The 21,363-nt window shown below is 32.9% G+C and overlaps 1 protein-coding gene across 2 annotated transcripts in view; it reads right to left on the bottom strand.

The window, feature by feature from the left end:
* Positions 1-3,389: 3,389 nt before the first annotated feature.
* Positions 3,390-21,363, bottom strand: part of LOC100747433 (lissencephaly-1 homolog) — a 26,886-nt gene continuing 8,912 nt past the window's right edge. Inside the window, exons 3-7 of one of the 2 annotated variants that reach the window (XM_024364602.2) lie at positions 9,870-10,023; positions 9,060-9,266; positions 8,413-8,823; positions 7,432-7,780; positions 3,390-6,202 (exon numbers count right to left, since the gene is read on the bottom strand). In XM_024364602.2, the coding sequence (XP_024220370.1) occupies positions 6,129-6,202; positions 7,432-7,780; positions 8,413-8,823; positions 9,060-9,266; positions 9,870-10,023 (1,195 nt within the window). In that variant the 3' untranslated portion in view covers positions 3,390-6,128. The remainder of the gene's footprint in view (positions 6,203-7,431; positions 7,781-8,412; positions 8,824-9,059; positions 9,267-9,869; positions 10,024-21,363) is intronic. The other variant, XM_003486159.4, reaches the window with a different exon arrangement.

Below are 21,363 nucleotides of genomic sequence, written 5' to 3'. Positions count from 1 at the left end.
TCAAACAAAACGTGTAACCGGATCTTCCGGCGACGATCAGCGCCATGGTACACTCCCCTTTGTTTTCTTGCCCTCAAAAAGACCTACACCACCCACACCCCCACCTTTCTCTTTTCACGGTTTATTTTTTCTCTTTTCTCTTGTTTATTCGAACGAGACGCGAGGCATATAGGTTCTTCTGTAGATACCGAATAGACTCTAGATAGCAGATAGCTTTAATTATTTAAGCGGTAAACGGTAACTTTCTTAGACGAAGTTAAAATCATTCGCGATCTTCGGCTGAGGAATTTGTAATATAGGGTTGAACGCGGAGGTTCGCGCGGACAAAACCGAGCGGGGGTCGCATAAAGGACCACCGAAAGGAGGGAAAATCATATCGTAAACCTAATAATGAATATTTTACAGAAGCGGCGGCGAAATATAGGAGGGAACGAAAGAAAGAAAAAAACGTGAATAATAAGAGAGAGAAAAAAAAAAGAATAAAAATCGTAAAGATAAACTCTGTAGATAGACAGGTTCGGAAACATTAAAGAGATACAAAGGAAACAAAAGTGAAATAAGGAAACACAGAGAAATAATAAAACGGTTATCGAGGCTCTTGTACAACGCGCGTGTTCTACGCGCCACGCGTGAAATGATCAAAAAATGGGTAACAAATTTTCGGGGATAGGAAACAAAAAGAAAAAAAAAAAAGGTAAAATAGCGACGAGAGGAGCGAGATATTACATGCCGAGAAAGGACATTGTCATTTCAGTAGTGAAAATAATTGTATTTAAAAAAAAAAAAAACACACACGAGACGAAACGAGAGAAGGTTTACCTAACGTAATAGTTTATTGATTTGTATTTCATTTCAAATTGTATTATAGCTTAAAGATTATCCTGTACATTGCATACACATACACACATACACACTCACACACGAGCACTATTGTTTTAAATTGTACGTTTATGATTATTATACGAAGATAAAAAAGAAAAATAAATAAGGTATACAAAGTATTGAAGACACGTGGGAAATTTTATTCTGAATCTCTCGGTCTACGAGAATCTTCGATGATTCCTTTACGGCAGATTTGTAGAAATCGCATCTTCAGAGGCATCGAGCGTATATTTCTGTAAAAATCTTCTTTTATATCGTAACAGAATGATTTGAGGCTTTGTAATATATGTTAAACCATCGAAACTATTCGAATTGTTTTAATAGAAAGTAATTAATGTTACAGTAATTTTGCGAATTACATGTTTCGTTTCTCGAATGTAGATAGAAATTTTCTAATAAATTATTAGTAAATAAAAAACGATGAAATATTTAGAAATACACACAACACTCGATGTCTCGAACGCTACGACTTACTGGTGTACAGATTAATCAATTCCTGTTTGGTAGGGAAACTTGATAAACAGTCTACATCGATCTAAATCCCGCGATAGCGTTAGACACGCAATAATACGATTTAAACACAATACGAATGGAAAATTCTCTTTATTGTATATACGTACATGATTATATTATTCATATCAGTGTCTCCATTCAAGAATTTCTAAATTAAAAGGACTGTATTGCAAATTGTATTGCGCTTATTCTATTGATCCCTCCTTTTAAATTTCATTGTTAATATTTTTAAATAAGAAAAATTTGTTACGTTTTTTAAATCTTATTAGATATTAAATATTGAAAAATCGTTTAACCGATAATGTCTATTAAAATATAGGGAAAAATATGTATACTAACAATCGCAACAGTACTAAAAACCAATTTCATTTAGTTAAAAATATTAATAGCGGTAATTTAAAAGCAGAAAGATTTCAGAAATTCCTTTGCGAATATCGATTTTTCTGTTTCAACATATGTCAATAAAGAAGGAAATAAATTGTCGATAATATCTTCTGTCGTTAAAATTCACTAAATTACCTACTGTTGATATCCTTCTATTATCCTCTAATGGTAACACAGTTCCCTACTTCTCTAAAAATATATATTCAAAAATTACACATTTTATCATTGTTGTCTATGATAAAAATTAATAAGTTCATTACAACATTAAAACACGTCTATTGGCAAATATTCCTATTATTGCTATTATAAGATATAATTCTCATTTTTTATCTTTACTCTTTCTAATCGTTCACAAATCATCACAAAAACTGATGAAAATACTTACTGTGTCTCTTAATACAATCCCAGATCATGTTAAATATAGAATACAGATGAAGTACGCTATACTAATTTTATTAGCAAAAGCAACTATAAACGAAGCGTAATATATTGCAAAACTGACTAGAAAAAAAGTTTTTTAAAGTAATAAAAAATAATAAAGATTAATAAAAACTAATTCGAAATCTAAGACAATCTAAGATAAATGACTTGAAATCGATTTCCAAACATTATCTACAATCCTTTCAACCGAGATATTTTTAAATTTCATCTATCATCAATCACATAGGTAAGTTTTCGACATATGTCACATTATATAGTGTAGTAAATAGTACTATTATTCAATAGTAATCTTCTTTTGGCACTTTTATTACATAGTAATCACCAGTAATAAATTAATTTCCCAGAAAATGTTTAGAAATTTTTAAACAATTTTAGAAAACCATTACCGACACATACTTCAAATCACAAGAGGATAAAGAGTACAACCTTTATGTACTTTTTACATGTTCCACTTAAATTATAAACCTCTTTCTTTATAATTACTAATTGCAGAAAATAGCTTTGTATGGTTTAATGTATTAAAAATAAAAGATTCTCAAAGAAAAAGAAACAATATAAAGGAATACAAAATAATTTTAATATGTAACTTGTAAAAAGAGCACTATATAATAAGATCGCCAATTTTAACTGAACTTTTTTTTTATAAATTCAAGCTAAGGGCACAGTTAAAATAAATTCAATTGTAAAAGTTTAGCAAATTAAAATGAACATTTTTTTATATTCCTACCTCTTCAACTAATACGTCTCTGCTGATTATTTAACTATACTTCTTACAATTAGGAGAAAAAATTGCACTAATACGTATCAATGAAATTAAAACGTATAAAAACATAAAAACTAAAAATATGAAATAAATCCTACAATATTGACTCATACGCTGGCCAACCTATTAGAACAAAAATATTTGTTAAGGTAACTAAGTTTTTACTATGCGTCACACACGTACCTGTTCATTTGCATTTTAAATTCATAAAAGAAGACTGTTATTGATGATCTTATTATTATAAGCTCTCTCTTTGTATGCCAGTAAGGCGTAGGCCAGCATTGTACTCGCCGTCGCGGTTTCTTAAAAGACTTTTATTCTTTGTCCCCTTATTTCCCTATGAATTCGCTAAAAATTTCGTTTCCAATTCCACAACGCAAGGATTTTTAATGAAAGTTCATCGACGTGTACGTATATATCACAAATGATGATAACACTTTATTGTTTACTCTACTAAACGTGTCAGCATCGTCTTTTCTTTAGTTGTTTCGAAGGGCGGGTAGAAAAAGCGAGAAAAATTACTAAAGCAAGTGCGGCGGAATTTACGAAAAGCAACTACGACATTACTTTTATTACGTCATCCTACGTATAAATACCGAACATCGAATTGTGTTTGGGTTAAGTTTAGCTTGTTCGATACGCGTATTTTCGTTTTTACTGCTCAATTACAATAATATACTTATGTGTGTATATATACACACTGTGTTCTTTGTGTATTATATTTGTGTGTGTGATGTGTGTGTGTGCGTGTGTGTATGTGTGTGTGTATATATATATATATATGTATAATATATATCGTATATTATAAATATACATGAGTGTGTATACGTGTTTGTGTACGTGTTAGCTTTTTTTTTTCTCTCTTTCTATATTATAAATGTAAAATACTGACATGCATGTACTTGCGGAGTCGTGACTTAAATCGTACGCAATGCTCGCCTCTACGGAACCTGCGAGTATCGTACATGCCTCGCGAACGAAATCGAGGTACACGAGGTCGGTCGGTTGACAAGAAAGAAAGAAGTCTGTTCTGGTTTTACACGCGAGCCTTTTCAGAACACCATACGTGTAGACGTGCGATCCCGCCACGCTCCGATTCCAAAGAATCGTTTTGTACAAGAGTGCTACATTAAATTCTGTCAGGGGAAAGAAAAAGTAAACGAAGTTTCAAATCGACAGACGAACGAGGCTGTTTGATTCGAATAAAAATATTACAATTGGTCTTGTCCTTACGGAAGAATTTCCATAATTTCACCGATCCGATTTTATAGTAGACAAATGGGGACCGTTGTTCCCAAAAGAACAGAATCTCCAGTATTTGTGATTACTACAAGGTTTTTTATTATCAATGGATCGAAAAATGGCAAACAACGATGCACGAACGACGACGAAACACACAGGTAATACAGCAGAACCATCTTAAACGATTGAATGAGAACTTTTGTTTTTATTGTTCATCAAAATAATTTAGTACCATATATATATATGTATATATATATATATATGTGTGTGTGTATATATATATATATCTTTTGGAGAGGTTTTTAGGGGGGGGGGCGGCAAATGGACAAGGGAATACAGGGCTTTTACTTAGACGAGGGAGGAAAAATGGTAGGAAAAATGTAATAGCGGAGAATAGAATATATCGTCTGAAAAATCGGCCTTAATCAATTAAGCATTGTTATACGAGGTCTCGATGAATACCTGCGTAAATATTATATATGGTGTGTGTTGTGTTTGTACCGATCGATCGTACACTCGTGGCCTGATTCTATTTTTCTCTTTTCTTTTTTCTCATGTTTCTTGTCTACGTTACGTCTGCACTACCGCTAATAGTAGTTTAGAGCTAAATATACAACTAATACCCCTCGTATCTCGGGACCCACGCAACGAATTATGCGGCTCAAGTACTTCCATACGAATACATGCTTGTACATATTTTCCTCGTATTTTCTTCACGAATCGCACGCTCCATTCGGCCGTCCCTTGTTTCTAGTATTATCGTTAATAATGCACGTTGCTTTGGACGTCATGCATTGCCGAAAAGCTACGTCTCGTTTATCGATACACTATATTATTCCTTCCGCATTAGGTACGCCTTCGGCCAATCATATTAGATGTTCGTTCGTTCGCTTAACTCTTTTTTGTCAGGGGAACAATTTGAAATAGTCCACTTGTATGAATAGTATGAATATACACATACGGAATATGGAGTATGAATAAAACGTTCCAAATGGGCGCTACTCGATTCTCAACGTCACTTGAAATCTGTCCACCCGTTTGGCACGTCCATTCGCACTTTGTTATTATTACATCGTGTATCCTTTTACTTTTTTGTACGAAGGTACATGCCACGTACTCGGTCGGAGGCTGGATTCAATTTTATCGACGCTCACAGTACACGACAAATGATGACGCCTCGCATACCTTTCTTTATACCTTTTTCTTTTAATACGTGTATACGCACGCGCGCGCGAATCTCTGTTATACGTATCGATGTCATTTTCCGATGTCACATCGTCAAGAACGCTCGAGGAGAGGTCAGCATAGCAAACGAGCGACTATGTTCTTTTCTTATATTCCAGAGACGCAACACAAGCCGAAATTCTCGTCATTGTCGATGGATCGAGGAGGACGACACGTTCGAACGAGCCAGATGTACAATTATAACATGCTTCGTAGCGGGATAATGTTTCTGTGAAACAATCAACCAATCGTTTCGATGAAGCAACATTGTTATGTCGGTACATTTTTTGTCAGTCAATTCGAAACACTTGAATTTCTTCTTCTCTTATTTTTTCTTTTTCATCGTCGACGAAATTATGGCAATGTCCTCCTCATGAAAGAAAGTTAATTTCGACCGACTCTCCTCGAATCGTGCAGTTCGTTACCGTAAAACGTATATGTAATATTAATAATTACTAATTATACTTTATTATAAATTAATTAAAGAGCTCTTAATCGTACGTGTTTATGTGTGTATAATAATATTAATATTAATAATAGTAGTATGTACGATAACTTTTTTTTTTGTAGCAGCTTACTCTCTCGGCCCTTTTCATCGAATTCGACGCGCATCGTTCGCCTTCTCTCCAAAATCTTTCTTCCTCGACGAAGGTTTAACGAGACCCTGATGTTTTGGTGACTAGCGGCACTCCCAAATCTTCACCGTTTGATCGACACTACCGGTGACCACGTAAGGATGGCTTTTGTGAAAATCTGCAATTTATGAGGAGTTTATGCAATAATCAATAAATGCAGGTTACTGAGACAGTATTTTTTTCAGTTTAAGGAGTTTAAACATTTATTCTTTTGAATATTTATTATCACGTTATATATGTAAATAGTGTATTTTATCATATAGCGTCTTTCATACGATATATCATGGCAGAGTTGAGGTATTTATATTTGAGTAACAGATTACATAACTATGATTACTCAGAGATAAGATATTTTGTCAAAGATATGAAATAAAAATTGTTTTTTCCCTTAACTAGACTGTCATTGCTATAACACTTCTTCGAAGTTTGTGAACTTAATACTTTTTTCTAATTAACAGAAATTTTAAAATAAATTCATCACATATAGAATAAGTTACAAAAAACAGAGCACTTAATAAATAGCACTAAATACATATTATTAAGATTTAAAACTACACTAAAAGATATGTAGGCCACTGTTTCAACAGTTTCGAGAAATAAATAATAACTTTTACAAACTTTTATCGCTTTTGGATTCACGTAATTATCGATTCATTTTATTTTTACCACTACAGATAAGACGATATATTAATCATGTTTCAGGATTAAAGAAGTAAAAACATTCGAAGTTTTAGCAGCGGCAACATAAAAATTCATAAGATTTATCATTCAACTGGTAGTTATTGATGTATAAATTGTTCCGATCAATGTATCGTAAAAATAGCACACCGGTGGTGTATATATCGAATAATCTATAAACTCACTTTATATCAAGGCCATATTGTGATATGCAATACAATTTGTTTTGATATTAATTAGGATATAATGCTATTTAGAAAAATCTTCGACGACCGTAAACATTTCGAGAAAGTAATCTTAAAGTAATCTAAATTTACGCTTCAATTAACCTTTAAGTTACGCATCTATTTATATACATAAATTATTATTATATATACATAAATTTTATGAACTATTTCATATTCAAACATAAAATACAGAATATATTAAAAAGATTGATCAAAACGAAACTTGAGATGCAATAACAATATCCTAACTTATGTAATCAAAACACTTAATCATACGTAAGATAACAAAAATGATTCAATATGTTATACGATCACTTAATCTTTTTAATCGGCAACTCCGCTATACCTCTTGGATGATTAAGTAAACCTTCGTAGCTTCTTAAATTTCCAAGTAAATGCGTTTCGTTAAGCTATGAAGGCCGCTTGCGAATTGTATACTCACCAACGGAAGTGCAAAAGTGGACGTGCGCTTCGAGGGTTTTCATTACCCGTTTGTTGCGCGTGTCCCAGACTCGCAGGGTCTTATCGTCAGAGGCACTGACGATAAACTTGCCACCGGGATGGAAGACGATGCCGCGAACCCAGTTGTCGTGTCCCAAGAGGGTAAAGAGACAAACACCGGCACCGACGTCCCATATACGAATTACCTTGTCTCGCGAGCCAGATGCGAGGAAAGGTCCTTCGTGGGCACCCTTGTTGTCTGCTCCTGCCGCAGCATTGATCGATGCCCTTGCACTGTCTGGTGCCCATGCGATACATTCCACTACGTGTTCGTGGTCTCTGAGTTCCACCTAAATCAAGAAATGTTCGTTAAAAAGATATATTGAATAATGGAAGCATATATTGAATAATGAAGCTTAAAATTCTTTAGGATTTATTATTACTATAAATTGTAGATGTTTTGTAAATACAATTATTTAGCTTTACAAGTAGTAGTTGCTAATAAAACAATATTAAAAATGTGACCACATACATCTGGCTCACTGCACAACAACTCAGTAAAATAATACAGTAACCTTATCCAAATCACTTAAATGCTTCGTAGGATTACTATTATCAAATTTCAATTTAAAGTACCTCGTTTTTAACATTCGTTTTTTATCTACTCGTACTAATTGATTAATTTTTACCTGGCAGAACAATTACACTACGTAGCCAAGTGTCTCAAAATCAACTTAATTGCGTTATATAATGCTTTATTATCACACACTTGTGGTAATAAAGATTCTAATACAAAATACTATCCGACGATCAACTAATTAGTAGATAAGAAAATATATTTAAAAAAAATCCTCTGTTTTAAAATGAAAAGAAAACCTACACCAAATGCATAATTTTGAATTACAAATCGCAGTAAAATTATATCGTAAGGAATCAACCTTAGATTCTAAAATAAGTTTACGATTTGATCGTATGAAAGTACCTTCGTTTCTTTTGTTGCAACATGCCAAACCCGTACCGTTTGGTCATTCGAGCAACTAGCAATTAGTTCCCCGCAGGGGCTGACTCTGGCCATTCGTACCCACTCTCTGTGTCCCGTCAACGTTTTAACACAATACCCTGTCGCGACTTCCCATATTTTGATGGTCTTATCCCTAGAGGCGCTCACTACGAAATCCCCTTGTGGCACAAATGCGACAGAGCTGACACTGTGATCATGTCCGTGCATGGTTTTCACGCAGGCGAATGACTGGTGAAAGTCCCACAACTTAATAGACATGTCTGCACTGCATGAGACTAACAGTTTCCCAGAGACATCGAAAGAAACGTCCTGTACGCTGTCAGTGTGTCCTTTCAATGTTCTTTCAAATTCGCCGCTTTCGAAGTCCCACACCTAAGTGAAATTAACACAAATGAGAAAACCAGTTTTAATAAAAACTAAAGGAGGATAACTTACAGAGAGGAAACACAGCTGGAAAAAAGTTGAAAGCAATTGGCTTGGCTCGAAACGAGTATACCGAAGTCGTTTACCATGAATATCGTTTCTTAGATTAAGAACATACTCGTTTCAAAATATCTGCCATTTAGTTTCAACGATTCCTGTCTACTTTGAAAAGTAAGTGATCCTACCTTAATGGTGGCATCTTCGCTGGCAGATACTATAAGACTAAAAACCGGATGGAAAATGACTCTGTTGATGGGAGCTCTGTGTCCAGTAAGACTGTACTTTTCGGGTGGCCTTGGTATCCACTCGGATGGTGATCGTTTGCTACGTGTCGGTGCTCCTTCGATGAACTCCTTCTCTGCTTCAGAGAGTTTGGATTCTAGTTCCATTACCTAGAACATTGAAACGATATTTCATTAACTATTTACTCATATTCATTTTATGGCGTCGCCTTTTATCCTATTTATTAAAATTACTTGTAACAAAAGCAATTAATTTCAAAGGTAGTAAGTCAATACTTTGAAATTAATGCTTGATAACGAATAATAGACAAAGACTAATTGATGATGAGTTCATGAGATCAACAACACCTATAGCAATACTGCAAATTGTAGCAATACTGCAATTTGTACCTTTCAACAAAAGTGAACGCTCTTATAATCTTTTTAGCTTATAGGAGTTATTTTAACAAAAATTAGTCCAAGGAATAACTTGACATTAAGGATCTATGTTAAAATTCTAATGTGAATACAAAATTTAGAAAATGATATTTCCATATATATTAAAACTAATGCTTCCAGTACTGCAATATCTTTCATACATATTCAGAATTTGCTAAAAAAAATATTTACATCTTCTCTACAAACTTTGTTCTCTGTACAAGTAATTTCTCTTGGATGTACTTTCTTACATCTACTTATTAATCTACTTATTACTTTTGAAAACTTATTAACTAGCAGTTTTAGAACTGCAAAAAGATATTAAAATCTTTTTACCTTCTTCTGCAAGCGTATAACGGAAGTCCATTTCTTTTCGAGAAGACCTCCATATTTTCTTTCTACTTCCCCAGGCATATCAGCTTCTTTTTTGAACGCTTCCAACGCATCTTGATAGCCATTGGTGCTTAGATAGTCCGCAATCGCCTTATTTCTGAAATAATAGATTAATTTTAGTATGACATATTGCGAAGATAGCTAACAACAACCGCCTCCGATATTGTGTGTAACCTTGTAATCAAAACCAGTTTTAAGTAGGAAGCATAATTCATTAAGCACCGCATGTGTGACAACTTTTTCCTGTATAGCAATTATCGATGCAAGGCAATTTGTTTCGCACTATCTTGTTACTTATATGTTAGTACATAGTCATATTTAAACTCTGTGTATCTGACGTAAAGAAGCAATACTCAAAAAATTAAGCAATGTATGATTTAAATAAACATTGTTGGCAGTATCACATATATCTTTTCATAAGAGAATTCAAAGTACTCAAAACATCGTTATTTTAATTTATTCATTTAAAAAATTGCAAATTAATTGTATATCCTTTTCGTGTAATTTACGGTTCTTACTTCTTGCTATGTAAACATTAAGAAAGAAATTTTTCTATTTACGATATTATTAATTTCGAAATATATGATACATACTAAGAATACGTTAAAAATATGTGAATCGCTCCTGTATTTAAAGGATTTCTTTTTATGTACCAAAAAATTTGTATTAATAAATAGCAGTGCTATTGGCCCAAACATAATATTATAAAATAGATATTAGAATCATTAAACGAGCACAGTCTAATCTTCGCAGGTTTAATCTTATCGTGTTTGTGTGCTACGTAAACCAATAATGTCAAGAGGTTTCCTACTTTCAGTCACTAATATAAGTCATCAAAGTTGAACCACCGATTTCTATGTGTATTTAATAATCTGTTAATCCGTATAGTGCCTGAATTACACGTTTTTGTTTACAAATGAAACGTTATCGCCTTTGAAATCCTCGTCGTGATGAAGGAAGATGAGATCTTTGCATTAACGGAAGTAGCAGAGGTACTTGAACATTCTCCGTTAGCCTCATTTCATGAAACAAACTTTCTTCGTCGCTTCAACGTGTGAAATAACGCTGCGAACTTACACGCGTCGCTCCTCCTTCGCAATACACAGTGCTTCACAAATACAGGTCGCTATTTTTAATATTAAACTAAACCTTTTTGTTATTTTATTATATCGTCGTTTTACTAATTAATAGTAAGTAGTTAGATGGTAAATTAACTTACATCTTTTATAATTATTAGTAAATTAACTTCGCTATAATGTTTTTCGAATTTTTGAATCGACAGTATCTTCTCAAGAATCAAACCACTATGACATAAAAGAATAAATCATTATAAATAAATATGAAGTAACAATTGTATACAATAGTTTAAAATATTGGTGTATCGTCAGTCTTTTTGTACTTTTCTTTTCATTAAAAAATTCATATTCTCGTCTTACTAAGTAGTTCCAAACTTTTGAGCAGTAGTGTATATGTATATAATTTATTCTTCTTTGGACCTATACTAGTACAGGTAATCCTGTTATAACACGAAGACGTGTTTCATGGTTTATCGAAGACATGTTGTAGGAAATCGTGTTATGCGAGACCAAACACGTTTCACAAATGCAAAAGGTAATAGATACTATAGACATTCCATTTTGAAAGATATTAGAAAAGATTCATATTCGTGCTATTAAAAGTAAACGAACATAAATGAAGGTATACTTATAAAAATGAGATGATAATATACGATAAAGACATTGAAAATTAAGAAACAATTCGCAAAAATATTTCACTGTCGTTTGATAACAGAAAAATCTCCATCGCTCGATATTTCTTCGTGAAATCAGTTTTAGAAGATTTATCCCTATGAAATTCGCCTATAATTTTAGAAGAAATTAGTTTGAAATAGAAAAATCCTAATCATAGCCAACAATTTTGCAGTGACAAATTTTCTTTTTCCAATGTAGGAAATATTCCTATTCAATTTGATCTGATATTACTGATAAATTGAAAGATTAACTTTATTAATTTAATTTTAACTTATCGTATTTAATTAAAAAAAAAATTAGTTTTAGATCGAGTTGTATCGAAGACATTTTCTAAAAGAATCCTATTATACAAATGCTCTCACAGTATTCACACCGTGCTATAGCTATTCTAGGCTTATTACCTGTATACAGTATCAGCCGGACTCCATTCCTACGTGCAACATTTGCATATAGCTTAGATTAATATCTTCGAAGCATTTTAACGCCTCAAATGCGCTAACCACCGTATCACGGTCAGTGGTCGAGCTATGGTTTTCAATAATGACATTTCACTAACAACTGTTCGCAACGTAGGCCGATACAATAGAGGGCACAGGTTGAGTACGTGGGAAAGAGATTGAAAGTCGGGCAGAATTATGCCGGGGTGAAAGGCCTGAAGTCGGTCGTTCGTCTCTGTTCACCTGCTTCACGTGATAGTACGTGGCGAATTATCACCATGAGTTTTGTTCCGCGCCGTTCAAATGCCGGCAAACAAAGCAAATAGCCGGAAAGCGCGATCGATTCTCTTTCAACGATCCACCGAGACCTTTCACTTGATCGAAACGAGAGACGAAACGTAATAAATTACTATCGCCGCGAACCACTTTGCTCTTCGTTCCAGTTATCGGGACATGGCCATTTCGCTAATTATTCAACTGTTTTAGGACCCGGCCGTCGATTAATCTCGAGCAGAGAAAGTTACGCAGGTGAGCGAAAACGCATTCGTCGAACCGTCACTCGAGGCGGCGCACGCTGGTCCACATAAACGAAATTTAATCCAGTGGTTTAAAAAAGATGAATTAAACGACCCAAAAATGATTTATTTATTTATAGATTCCTTGGAGCTATTTTCCAATGAATTTACCTTAAGTAATTCAAGTAGCAATTGCAGGTTTGAAATTATTAAGGACACTTCGAAATTTAATTCTTTTTCCCATATTTTCGAAATAAATATTACTAGTGAATTACTGCTTCGTTTATTATTCACTCGTCAACCGGATTCCCACTCCTTTGGACATAATTTTTTTATTTATAGATTTTCTATTTCTTAATCTGTCGTGCTATTTCTCGCAAAAATCAGTTACATTATATATTTACAAAAACTAAAATTAACCCAACTATAGTTCATTCGTCTATATTATCTTTTAGTTCTATAATTACTTCTAAAAGCTTCTGGTGAAGAAATTGATTTCCTAACTTTTAGTCTATTATAAACGTATCAAGATTTATTTTTATGTATTAAAATTGCTAACTATTTAACGACCTGAACCTCTCGGTTTTTCGATCTTGGGCCAGTATGCGCCATACGGAAGAAGAAAGAATGTTGATCGATTTTCGATCGATTTAGTGGGTCAAAGATTGCTATGCATGAAACAGGTCAGACAAAACGATTCTGGTTGTTTTATGCTCGCGTGAATTTCAAGGATCGGAGGTCACTCAGCCGATTCTTCTTTTATGCGAAGACGATCCCTTTCCACTCTCTTTTGCTCTTCTTTTTCCATTTACCTTAACACACCCGTCAACGGGTATCGCGTACTCGAGATATAAGGTTTCCCATCGCAGGAACGCGCCACGAGAACTGCATCCATACGCGGTTCTACTGCTTAGATTCTTCGCCTGAATTTGTTTTTGCCCTTCTCAAACTAATTCATTTTATACAAATAGCGTGGTTAATTTAATTAATTTATTTAGACGGGAATTCTCTTTCACTGTACATATATTTCATCAATCATTATGAAGTATCTTTGTATTAAATTTTAAACAGCTTGGAAATATTTTGATATTACTAAGTGCAGTAGAATAAATGTAGGGTAAAGTAATAGTGATATATTATCTACTATTTAATACTTTGTTAGTGTTTCTAATTACGTAAGTAATGTAATTATGCACTGTGAAGTCCGCGTACCTTTAATAGCAATACAAGGTTCATCTTTATCTGGGTTTTACACATTAGACTGAATAAAATCTACGATTCTTCTGCATTAGCGTGATACAAAAGATGTAAATAATTTTTCTGGTGATTATTGTTACGAAATTAAAAATCAGTTATCGTGAGATTAAAATCCAAAAGGTATTAGCCAAATTGTAAGAGAAAAAAAATATCCATAACTAAATAATTCAGCAATTAATCACTTTCTATTTTCTAAATTTAGTTATGTCACTCTTCTAGCAAACCAACAATACGAACGAATTTTGCTTTAAAATAAAATACAAAGAATATCGTCTTTTTCACCAATTTGAATGGTATAATATCTAATAATTGCAAATTATATGAAAACTGATATATGTACATGTTTACTTAATATTTTCTCCAATAATTACATTAACCAGGCACCCCATTACAGTAAAAACGGAATATTATCTTTGTTTCTAACGCTCTTTGTAAATCATTTTCTATTCACACTCGGAGCCTTCTTCAATCTTATGCATAAAGTAAACGTAGTCACGGAATACGTTCTACTAGATAATCAACGCGTTTGTATCATTAATTGGCTATTAACATTTAACAGGGCACACATAAATAAAAGTATGCGAGATAACGCAGATTAATTTCTCTGCAATAAAATCTATCGGCACGGCTTGCTACTTATAATTTACGTGTAAATTTCAACTCTTTAATTATAGTTCCATATAAGCCGGAATAACAAGGTAGCTTTTAGAAAGTGATTCTTGCATCGATCAACGAAAGTTTTCTAGTTGAACGAGCCTGTTACTTTCGTAAACAATCCTCTTTCTTTGAATAAGATACCAAAGAGAAGTCGAGGAAGTAACTATTCCATAAATAATGCATTAGACAAGAGCGTGCGAGATGTTGAAGCAAAGATTCTTAAGAAGTTATTTGAATAATTGTGAAGTTGAAATAATAAAAGACGTAAGCGATAAAAGAGATAGTAAAAAAAATATTTTTAGTGGTAGGAGGTATAAATTCTGCATGGTAAAGATATTTATAAATATTAAAATGATATATTTTAATTCTTACATCAGTTTTAGAGAACTTCATTTTGAATAACTCGTCTTTCGATGTCACAAGATACAGCTGAGTGAGATAAATTTAACTAAATATATTCTTTACCACTTATTGTTTCTCTGGATTTATAAATATGTTAAATACTAAAAATCAATAACATGCAAGTGACAAATAATATAAATGAGATAATAGACATAAAAAAGTATTTTATTTCCATTGGAAGTCTTCAGTTCTGACCGTAACATAGTCTACTATCATCTCAACTCTTCAATTGAACAATTCACATCAAGTGGAATAAAACCCTTTTCTGCTGTAAATCACTCACTGTTTCGTGTCACGACCATCCTACTACTTATAGCAATTTCGTGGTGAGGTTTAAGATGCCGAATATACAATAAATAATCTAGATTTTGCAACAATAATATGAACGTAGAGATATTTGAAAAAAATGTTACCTAATACGATAAAAAAGTAAGTTAATGTAGTTTCGATCATAAAACATTCATAGGCTATCAATGTAAGTTTAAACCTGTTCTCACGATTTTATTCTTTTTTTAATTTTACTAAGACCATAAACAATGTTTCATTTATGTGTAAAACCGACATAACTCCGAGATAGTGTAATAATAACTAGGGAGTGAATATTATTAATATTGCCCATTTTAATTTTAATTATTACAAATCATATAAATTTTAAATTATAATAACAAATAAATATCTATATAAAAAAGTAAGTTTTCAATTAAAAAAGAAAATTATGTGTTAATACAAAAACAATTTATTTATCAGTAATATTTATAAATATTCTAAAGTAAAAGAAATGTTACTAAATATTATTATTAAAGTCGGAGAATGATTTCGATTCAAAGAAAATAAAAAATATTACATAAATTTGCACCAAAAAAATCATTATCTTTTATTACTGTAATAACGTACAGCACAAAACAGATTCTTTTTGCTGAACGAGGAACGCGTCGTTAAAAAAGTCGTCTCTCGAGACTGCAATTCTCTGTTACATCTCTTAAAAAATGAATGCTTTTGAAACCCTTTTACACGGTGGTTTGTATCGATCGTGTTGTATACCACTTTCACCCTTCTCCCCTATTATTTTCCACTTTCTTACATGGTTAACGAAACAGAATGGGAGAAACGTTGACCAACGCGAAGGGGAGGAGCTTTATCGATTGCTAGGTCTCATTGCAGCCAAGCCGATCTTCCCCAACTTTCGTGTATACACTCAACTCGAGTGTTCTATACGACTTAAAGCACAGAAAAACCTTTTTCCATGTTCTTTTACCCTCTATTGTCTCATTAAGAAATCCAGCGAATCTCATTTCCCTTCAACATCGTGCTCAACCATGTGCATAATTGCGATATCGTAATTACCCGTAACTTAAAGAAATAAATTAAAAATTCCATTTCACTTGCCAATTCAGTTGTAAAACTCACTAGCCTACAAAACATTAGTTTCTATTGTTTCTTATTTTAACAAGTAAATTGGGAGATTCCAAAGAAAATAATAATAATAATTACTTTTTTTAAACTTAAAATTATTAATGAAAGAACCACCAAATACTGAAATTCACAGAAAAATTGTAAATTTTTAGAGCAATTTTTATAGTAATTTTTTATTATACTAAATATTATTTTTATAGTAAATTACAATTATTGTATAATTTTTTATAGAACCTACATTTAATGCACTAAATCTTAAAAAATTATTAATTTTGCTGATCTTGCTAACTTTCCAATTATCATTAGACTGTGCATTTTTACACACCTATGTGAAATTTAAAGGTGCAAAGATGCACAGAATAGATATAATATGCAAAAGTATAGAAAATATAGAAGTATACTACTCGTTATATCTATTCGGTGGTTAAAACAAATTGCTTAGGTTCCATTTCTCTACTTGATTGCATTTATAAAAATATAAGTTTAGATGAAAGTCCACAGTCTAGTGATAATAATTGGTTTGCGTCAACCATGATTAGCTCACTAATTTCGTTGTTTCATAACTTCTGCATTAATCATCGGTTTGAACTCGGACAAAAAAGAACTGCTTCATCAAGTATTCCGAGTTGAAATCGATCGTTTCCTGCGACGAAAGCTAGCCAACGGTGGTTCGTCAAATATTCCTAGGTAGCAATTTCCTTGTTTCCCGGATTTCAATGTTTTCGTGGTCAAACGATTTTTACGAACAAAATACAAACAAAATAAGAAAAAAAAAGAGTAAGTTCAGTTATCGATCATAACTGGATCAATGAACGTTTTAACAACGAGGCGTAAGTTTCACTTGACTCTAAAGAGCACCGAATCGTAAACACTGAAGCCTGGTAAGAGGTAGATATACTCTAAGTGGCCACCTGCGATGATCAATGAAACCCTTTACCTCCCTCAGGTCTTATATATTCTTTCCAAAGATCCTATTGCACTTTAATATAATGACGCATCTGTTTAGTCATTCAAACTTCCGGAGATCTACTCCGAAAACGTTCCTGTTATAATTTGTAAAATTATAATGTTATCAGGTAGTAGAATTTATGTAAATTAAAGGACAGTTTGATTATTTCTTCTTCGTTTTGCCTATTAACCAGGACTTTTATCGTTCCATAATTGGAGCTATTATCCAGTTAAGAAATTTATCTGCAGCATGAATTCAACTTGGCTCATGTATATTTACATACAATCTTTTTATTTCTTTTGGATCGTACCCTGGATATTTCCCTGACTTCGTAATTTTTTATTAGCAAAATTCACGTCATTTTTAGGCATTTTGAATGTCTTAACGATTCAGTATCAGTTTTCTTAACACTACCTGTCAGTAACACTATCTAATTATCAGAGTGATCAAAGTGATTAAAAATTTAAAAATTTCATTCTACGCAACAATCATTTTGCATATTAATTAAAATATTTTAACATAATTTAACATAACTATAACGAAAGAATTTTGAAATAAACAAAAACAGGAAAAGGATTCCTTTGCAATCGCATTATTTTGCAGAATTTTACATACGCAGCGAAATTAGTACGTTGTGTAAACCTAATCAACTGACGCGAATATGTTTGCTGATAGTGAAAGAAAATTAATTCACTCTAAGTATCCACAACTCGATCTAACTAAGGTAATAGATTCATCGAGTGAAGTATTTCAAGTTCAAGTTCACAGTATCAGAGAAACCTATAATCATGTTTTCGCATAAATTCATATAATTAGTATGCTAACGTTCATTGTATTCGTTTGTTTATTACAACATATACTTTCTACTATTATCAACATTTTTCAGTAATATTAAATATTTTTAAATACTTTAAATTTTTTAATTACTCCCTTAGAACAAAACTAAAGGCTACAATTAATAGAACGACCTCCTTTTTCTAGCATACTAATCGTATATATAAATAATATGTATATCTAAGCTAGATAAAAATAAATCAAATGAAATCATTTCGGTTTCGCGTCATCTTGTTAGTATTTAGAATAGTTCATTTGCATAAAATTAAAAGTGTTTATGATAAGAGTATATATTTATTACAGATAATTTAATTAAGACAAACGATATTCATATTTAGCATCTGTTACAGGAAAGTTGTCTAGTTATATAATTTTTATAAACAGTACTCGTCACTGTTCATTTGTCAATGGATTCCTAATAGAGTAGCAGCTGAAAGACTCTCAATTCATATGTTAACGAGGAAGATACTTGAGAATTTCGCACTCACAATCAGCACACTACCTCAAACATTCTATCATTTTTATTTTTAGACCATCGTTCTTCAAAGCGTCGATATTATTTTAACATAACTTTCCCACAGTGCGTACCACTCATTCGATGCATTGTTCTTCTATATCTCTTTCGCAATACCTGCTGTAAATATCGTTTTGGCTTTCAATAAAGTTTTTTAGTACCTCCATATATGCCGTTAAGAAAGTTCTTTCACAACGCACCTGTCCATTACTAGTCTGTGCGTTGAAAAGCTATAATCAACTATCAATAGGTATATCTCATTGTCAAATAACTACGTTGTCGCAAATGACGTTTCTAACTTGTGAAATTTAATAATATAATTTATTTACTGGCAGATTTTACGTATGATGAGATCAGTAACCCGAATATTCATGTAAATAAATTATGTGAATTTTCAAGCTAGGTTAGTGTACGTATAAATATTTACAGCAACTAATAGAATTGATGATAAATACCGAAGCAAATTCAAATACGTTCCTATTCGTATTATACGGTATTGAACGCTCAATTTCTACCGTATGCTTTGCTAGAGGAGTGACGCAACTAAAAAAAGAACATTTTTCAGGAAATAGAAGATTTGACGTAGAAAATTATTACTCAACTATTTGGCAACGAAAACATCTTTTTCTTTCGCGATTAATATAACTCTTAGGTTATGCTTCACAACAATTTTGAATTACAACGGCGCTCTTTTGAATTTTATTTTAAATAGTAATTTTATTCAATATTCATAACACCCCCCCCCCAATAAATATGTTCTTTTATCATTTTTGTAGGCTTCCTGAAATTAACAATTTTTTAAAAAATATGTCATTCTTCTAAAGCTATCGTCCACCGATGACGTAAGACTGAGAAAAATTTATTTCGCAATCGAAATTATAACATTCATTGCATGCAACACATTCCCTGCATATTATATCATGCTTCGATTCTACATTCTGACCTACTTAATCCCCACAACCATATTTTCAGCCTGTTAATTGTAAAACCATGATTTTCGTTCGTGACTCACATTTCTTTCATAGTCTTGCGAAATCCAAGCTATTTACATAATAGTTTCAAATAATACAATGACATATACAATTTGCACGAACGAATAATACAATAAAAAAAATAAAGCTTTAAATAGGTATAGAGAAAAATGCATTCGTTAAACTACAATGTAATCCCCTTTTTGTTTTACATGCGTCTTGTATTGCTCCAGAAATGTGCGAAAGAGAATAGGAAAATTTTCTTGTGGAATGGTGTTTAGATGCTTAGTCACCGCTATCTAAATCCTCTCACGATCAGAAGTATTTTCACCTCCGAGAACAGAAAAATGTATACCTGTAGGCGGTCAATCAAATGAATAGGAGAGAATCTAGTTGATAATCGAGCTTCTCAGCAATCAAACTGATCAATTACACTTTCATTTTTATCCCCCTATGTGATTAGCATTGAATTTCTCCATAAAAATAGACGATCTTACTTCCGTAAAGTTATTTATTACAAGAGGATGATATGAAGAACTGAAAATTCTTGTAGTTTCATCCTTCTTCTCTGCTATTTCAATTTATGGTATCGATCAGTGTGCCTCCTGAGAGACGCAATTAATAACACACAAGCGACAGTAGGAAGTTGCTTTCTTTAAAAATAATAGCAAGAGAGTAAATTCGCTTAATTCCTTACGAACCTATCCCACTTCACTATCTCTAGTTGTAACATATCAGGCCAAATCAACACTATTATTCTTGTTTCCTTTTTTGACGCTAATATAACTTGTCAATTTACTAATAACTATCAGTTGATGAATCGCCCTGCTTCAAACATTTCAGTTCAGCTAAAACCACACGCATCGATCTTACAGATCACTATACTATGTAACATTCCCTCGTAAAATACAAAGAAAAAAGAGATTTCAGAAATTTCCTAGACAAATTGTATTTATGCATAACCGATTCGTTTTTTGCCGGTGAATATCAGCCGCGTCAGTTTTCATTTCTAACCACTTTATTAACAGTTGCCCAAAAGAAAGAAAATAACTATTTGAAAAGTTTCCTAGCCATCTGTGCGTAACCAATTCGTTTTTTGTCCGCGAATATCAACCGCGTTCTTTTGCATTTCTGATCACCTTATTAGCAGTTTCACGGGAAAAAAGCAATTAATAAGTATTTAGAAAATTTCCTAGACCAACTGCATCTATGCATAACCAATTCGTTTTTTGCCCGTGAATATCAACCGCATCCTTTTGCACTTCCGACCATTTTACTTTATCATTTCCTCGCCAACTAAATCTCATCTATTTATAGAAAACTTTAAGAAAGACATAAAATATATATATACTGGTATTTAAGTGCACAAAATAAATTTTTCCATAAATCCGTTTCATTAACCAGGATAAAAATGTAAGTTCGCATAAGCATCCGCGACCTACGCATAAGCGCCTGTTTCAAAAATTTCCTAAACAAACTGTATGATCGTATCAATTCAAACTGTATCAATCCATTCTTTATTAACGGATATCAGGCTGCATCGTTCTGCATTTCCCCGCTCGTTCGTTTCTTTCTCTCCCGGGTCAGGCTGGCAGCCGTCGTCCACCGGTTCGACGCGTTATCGATCCCGCTATTCGCGCGTGCTCAAGAGACGCCCTCTCCTGCGCCAGCTGCCGCGCACGACACGCGCCGATCCACGACCGATTTGACGTCACCGGAATTAGTCGGCATCGATCG

The sequence above is a fragment of the Bombus impatiens genome, unplaced genomic scaffold (genome assembly GCF_000188095.3).
Source record: "Bombus impatiens unplaced genomic scaffold, BIMP_2.2 scf_0102, whole genome shotgun sequence".
Taxonomy (NCBI): Eukaryota; Metazoa; Arthropoda; class Insecta; order Hymenoptera; family Apidae; genus Bombus; species Bombus impatiens.
The sequence above is the reverse complement of the archived record's forward strand: the minus strand, read 5'-3'. Positions and strand labels throughout refer to the sequence as shown.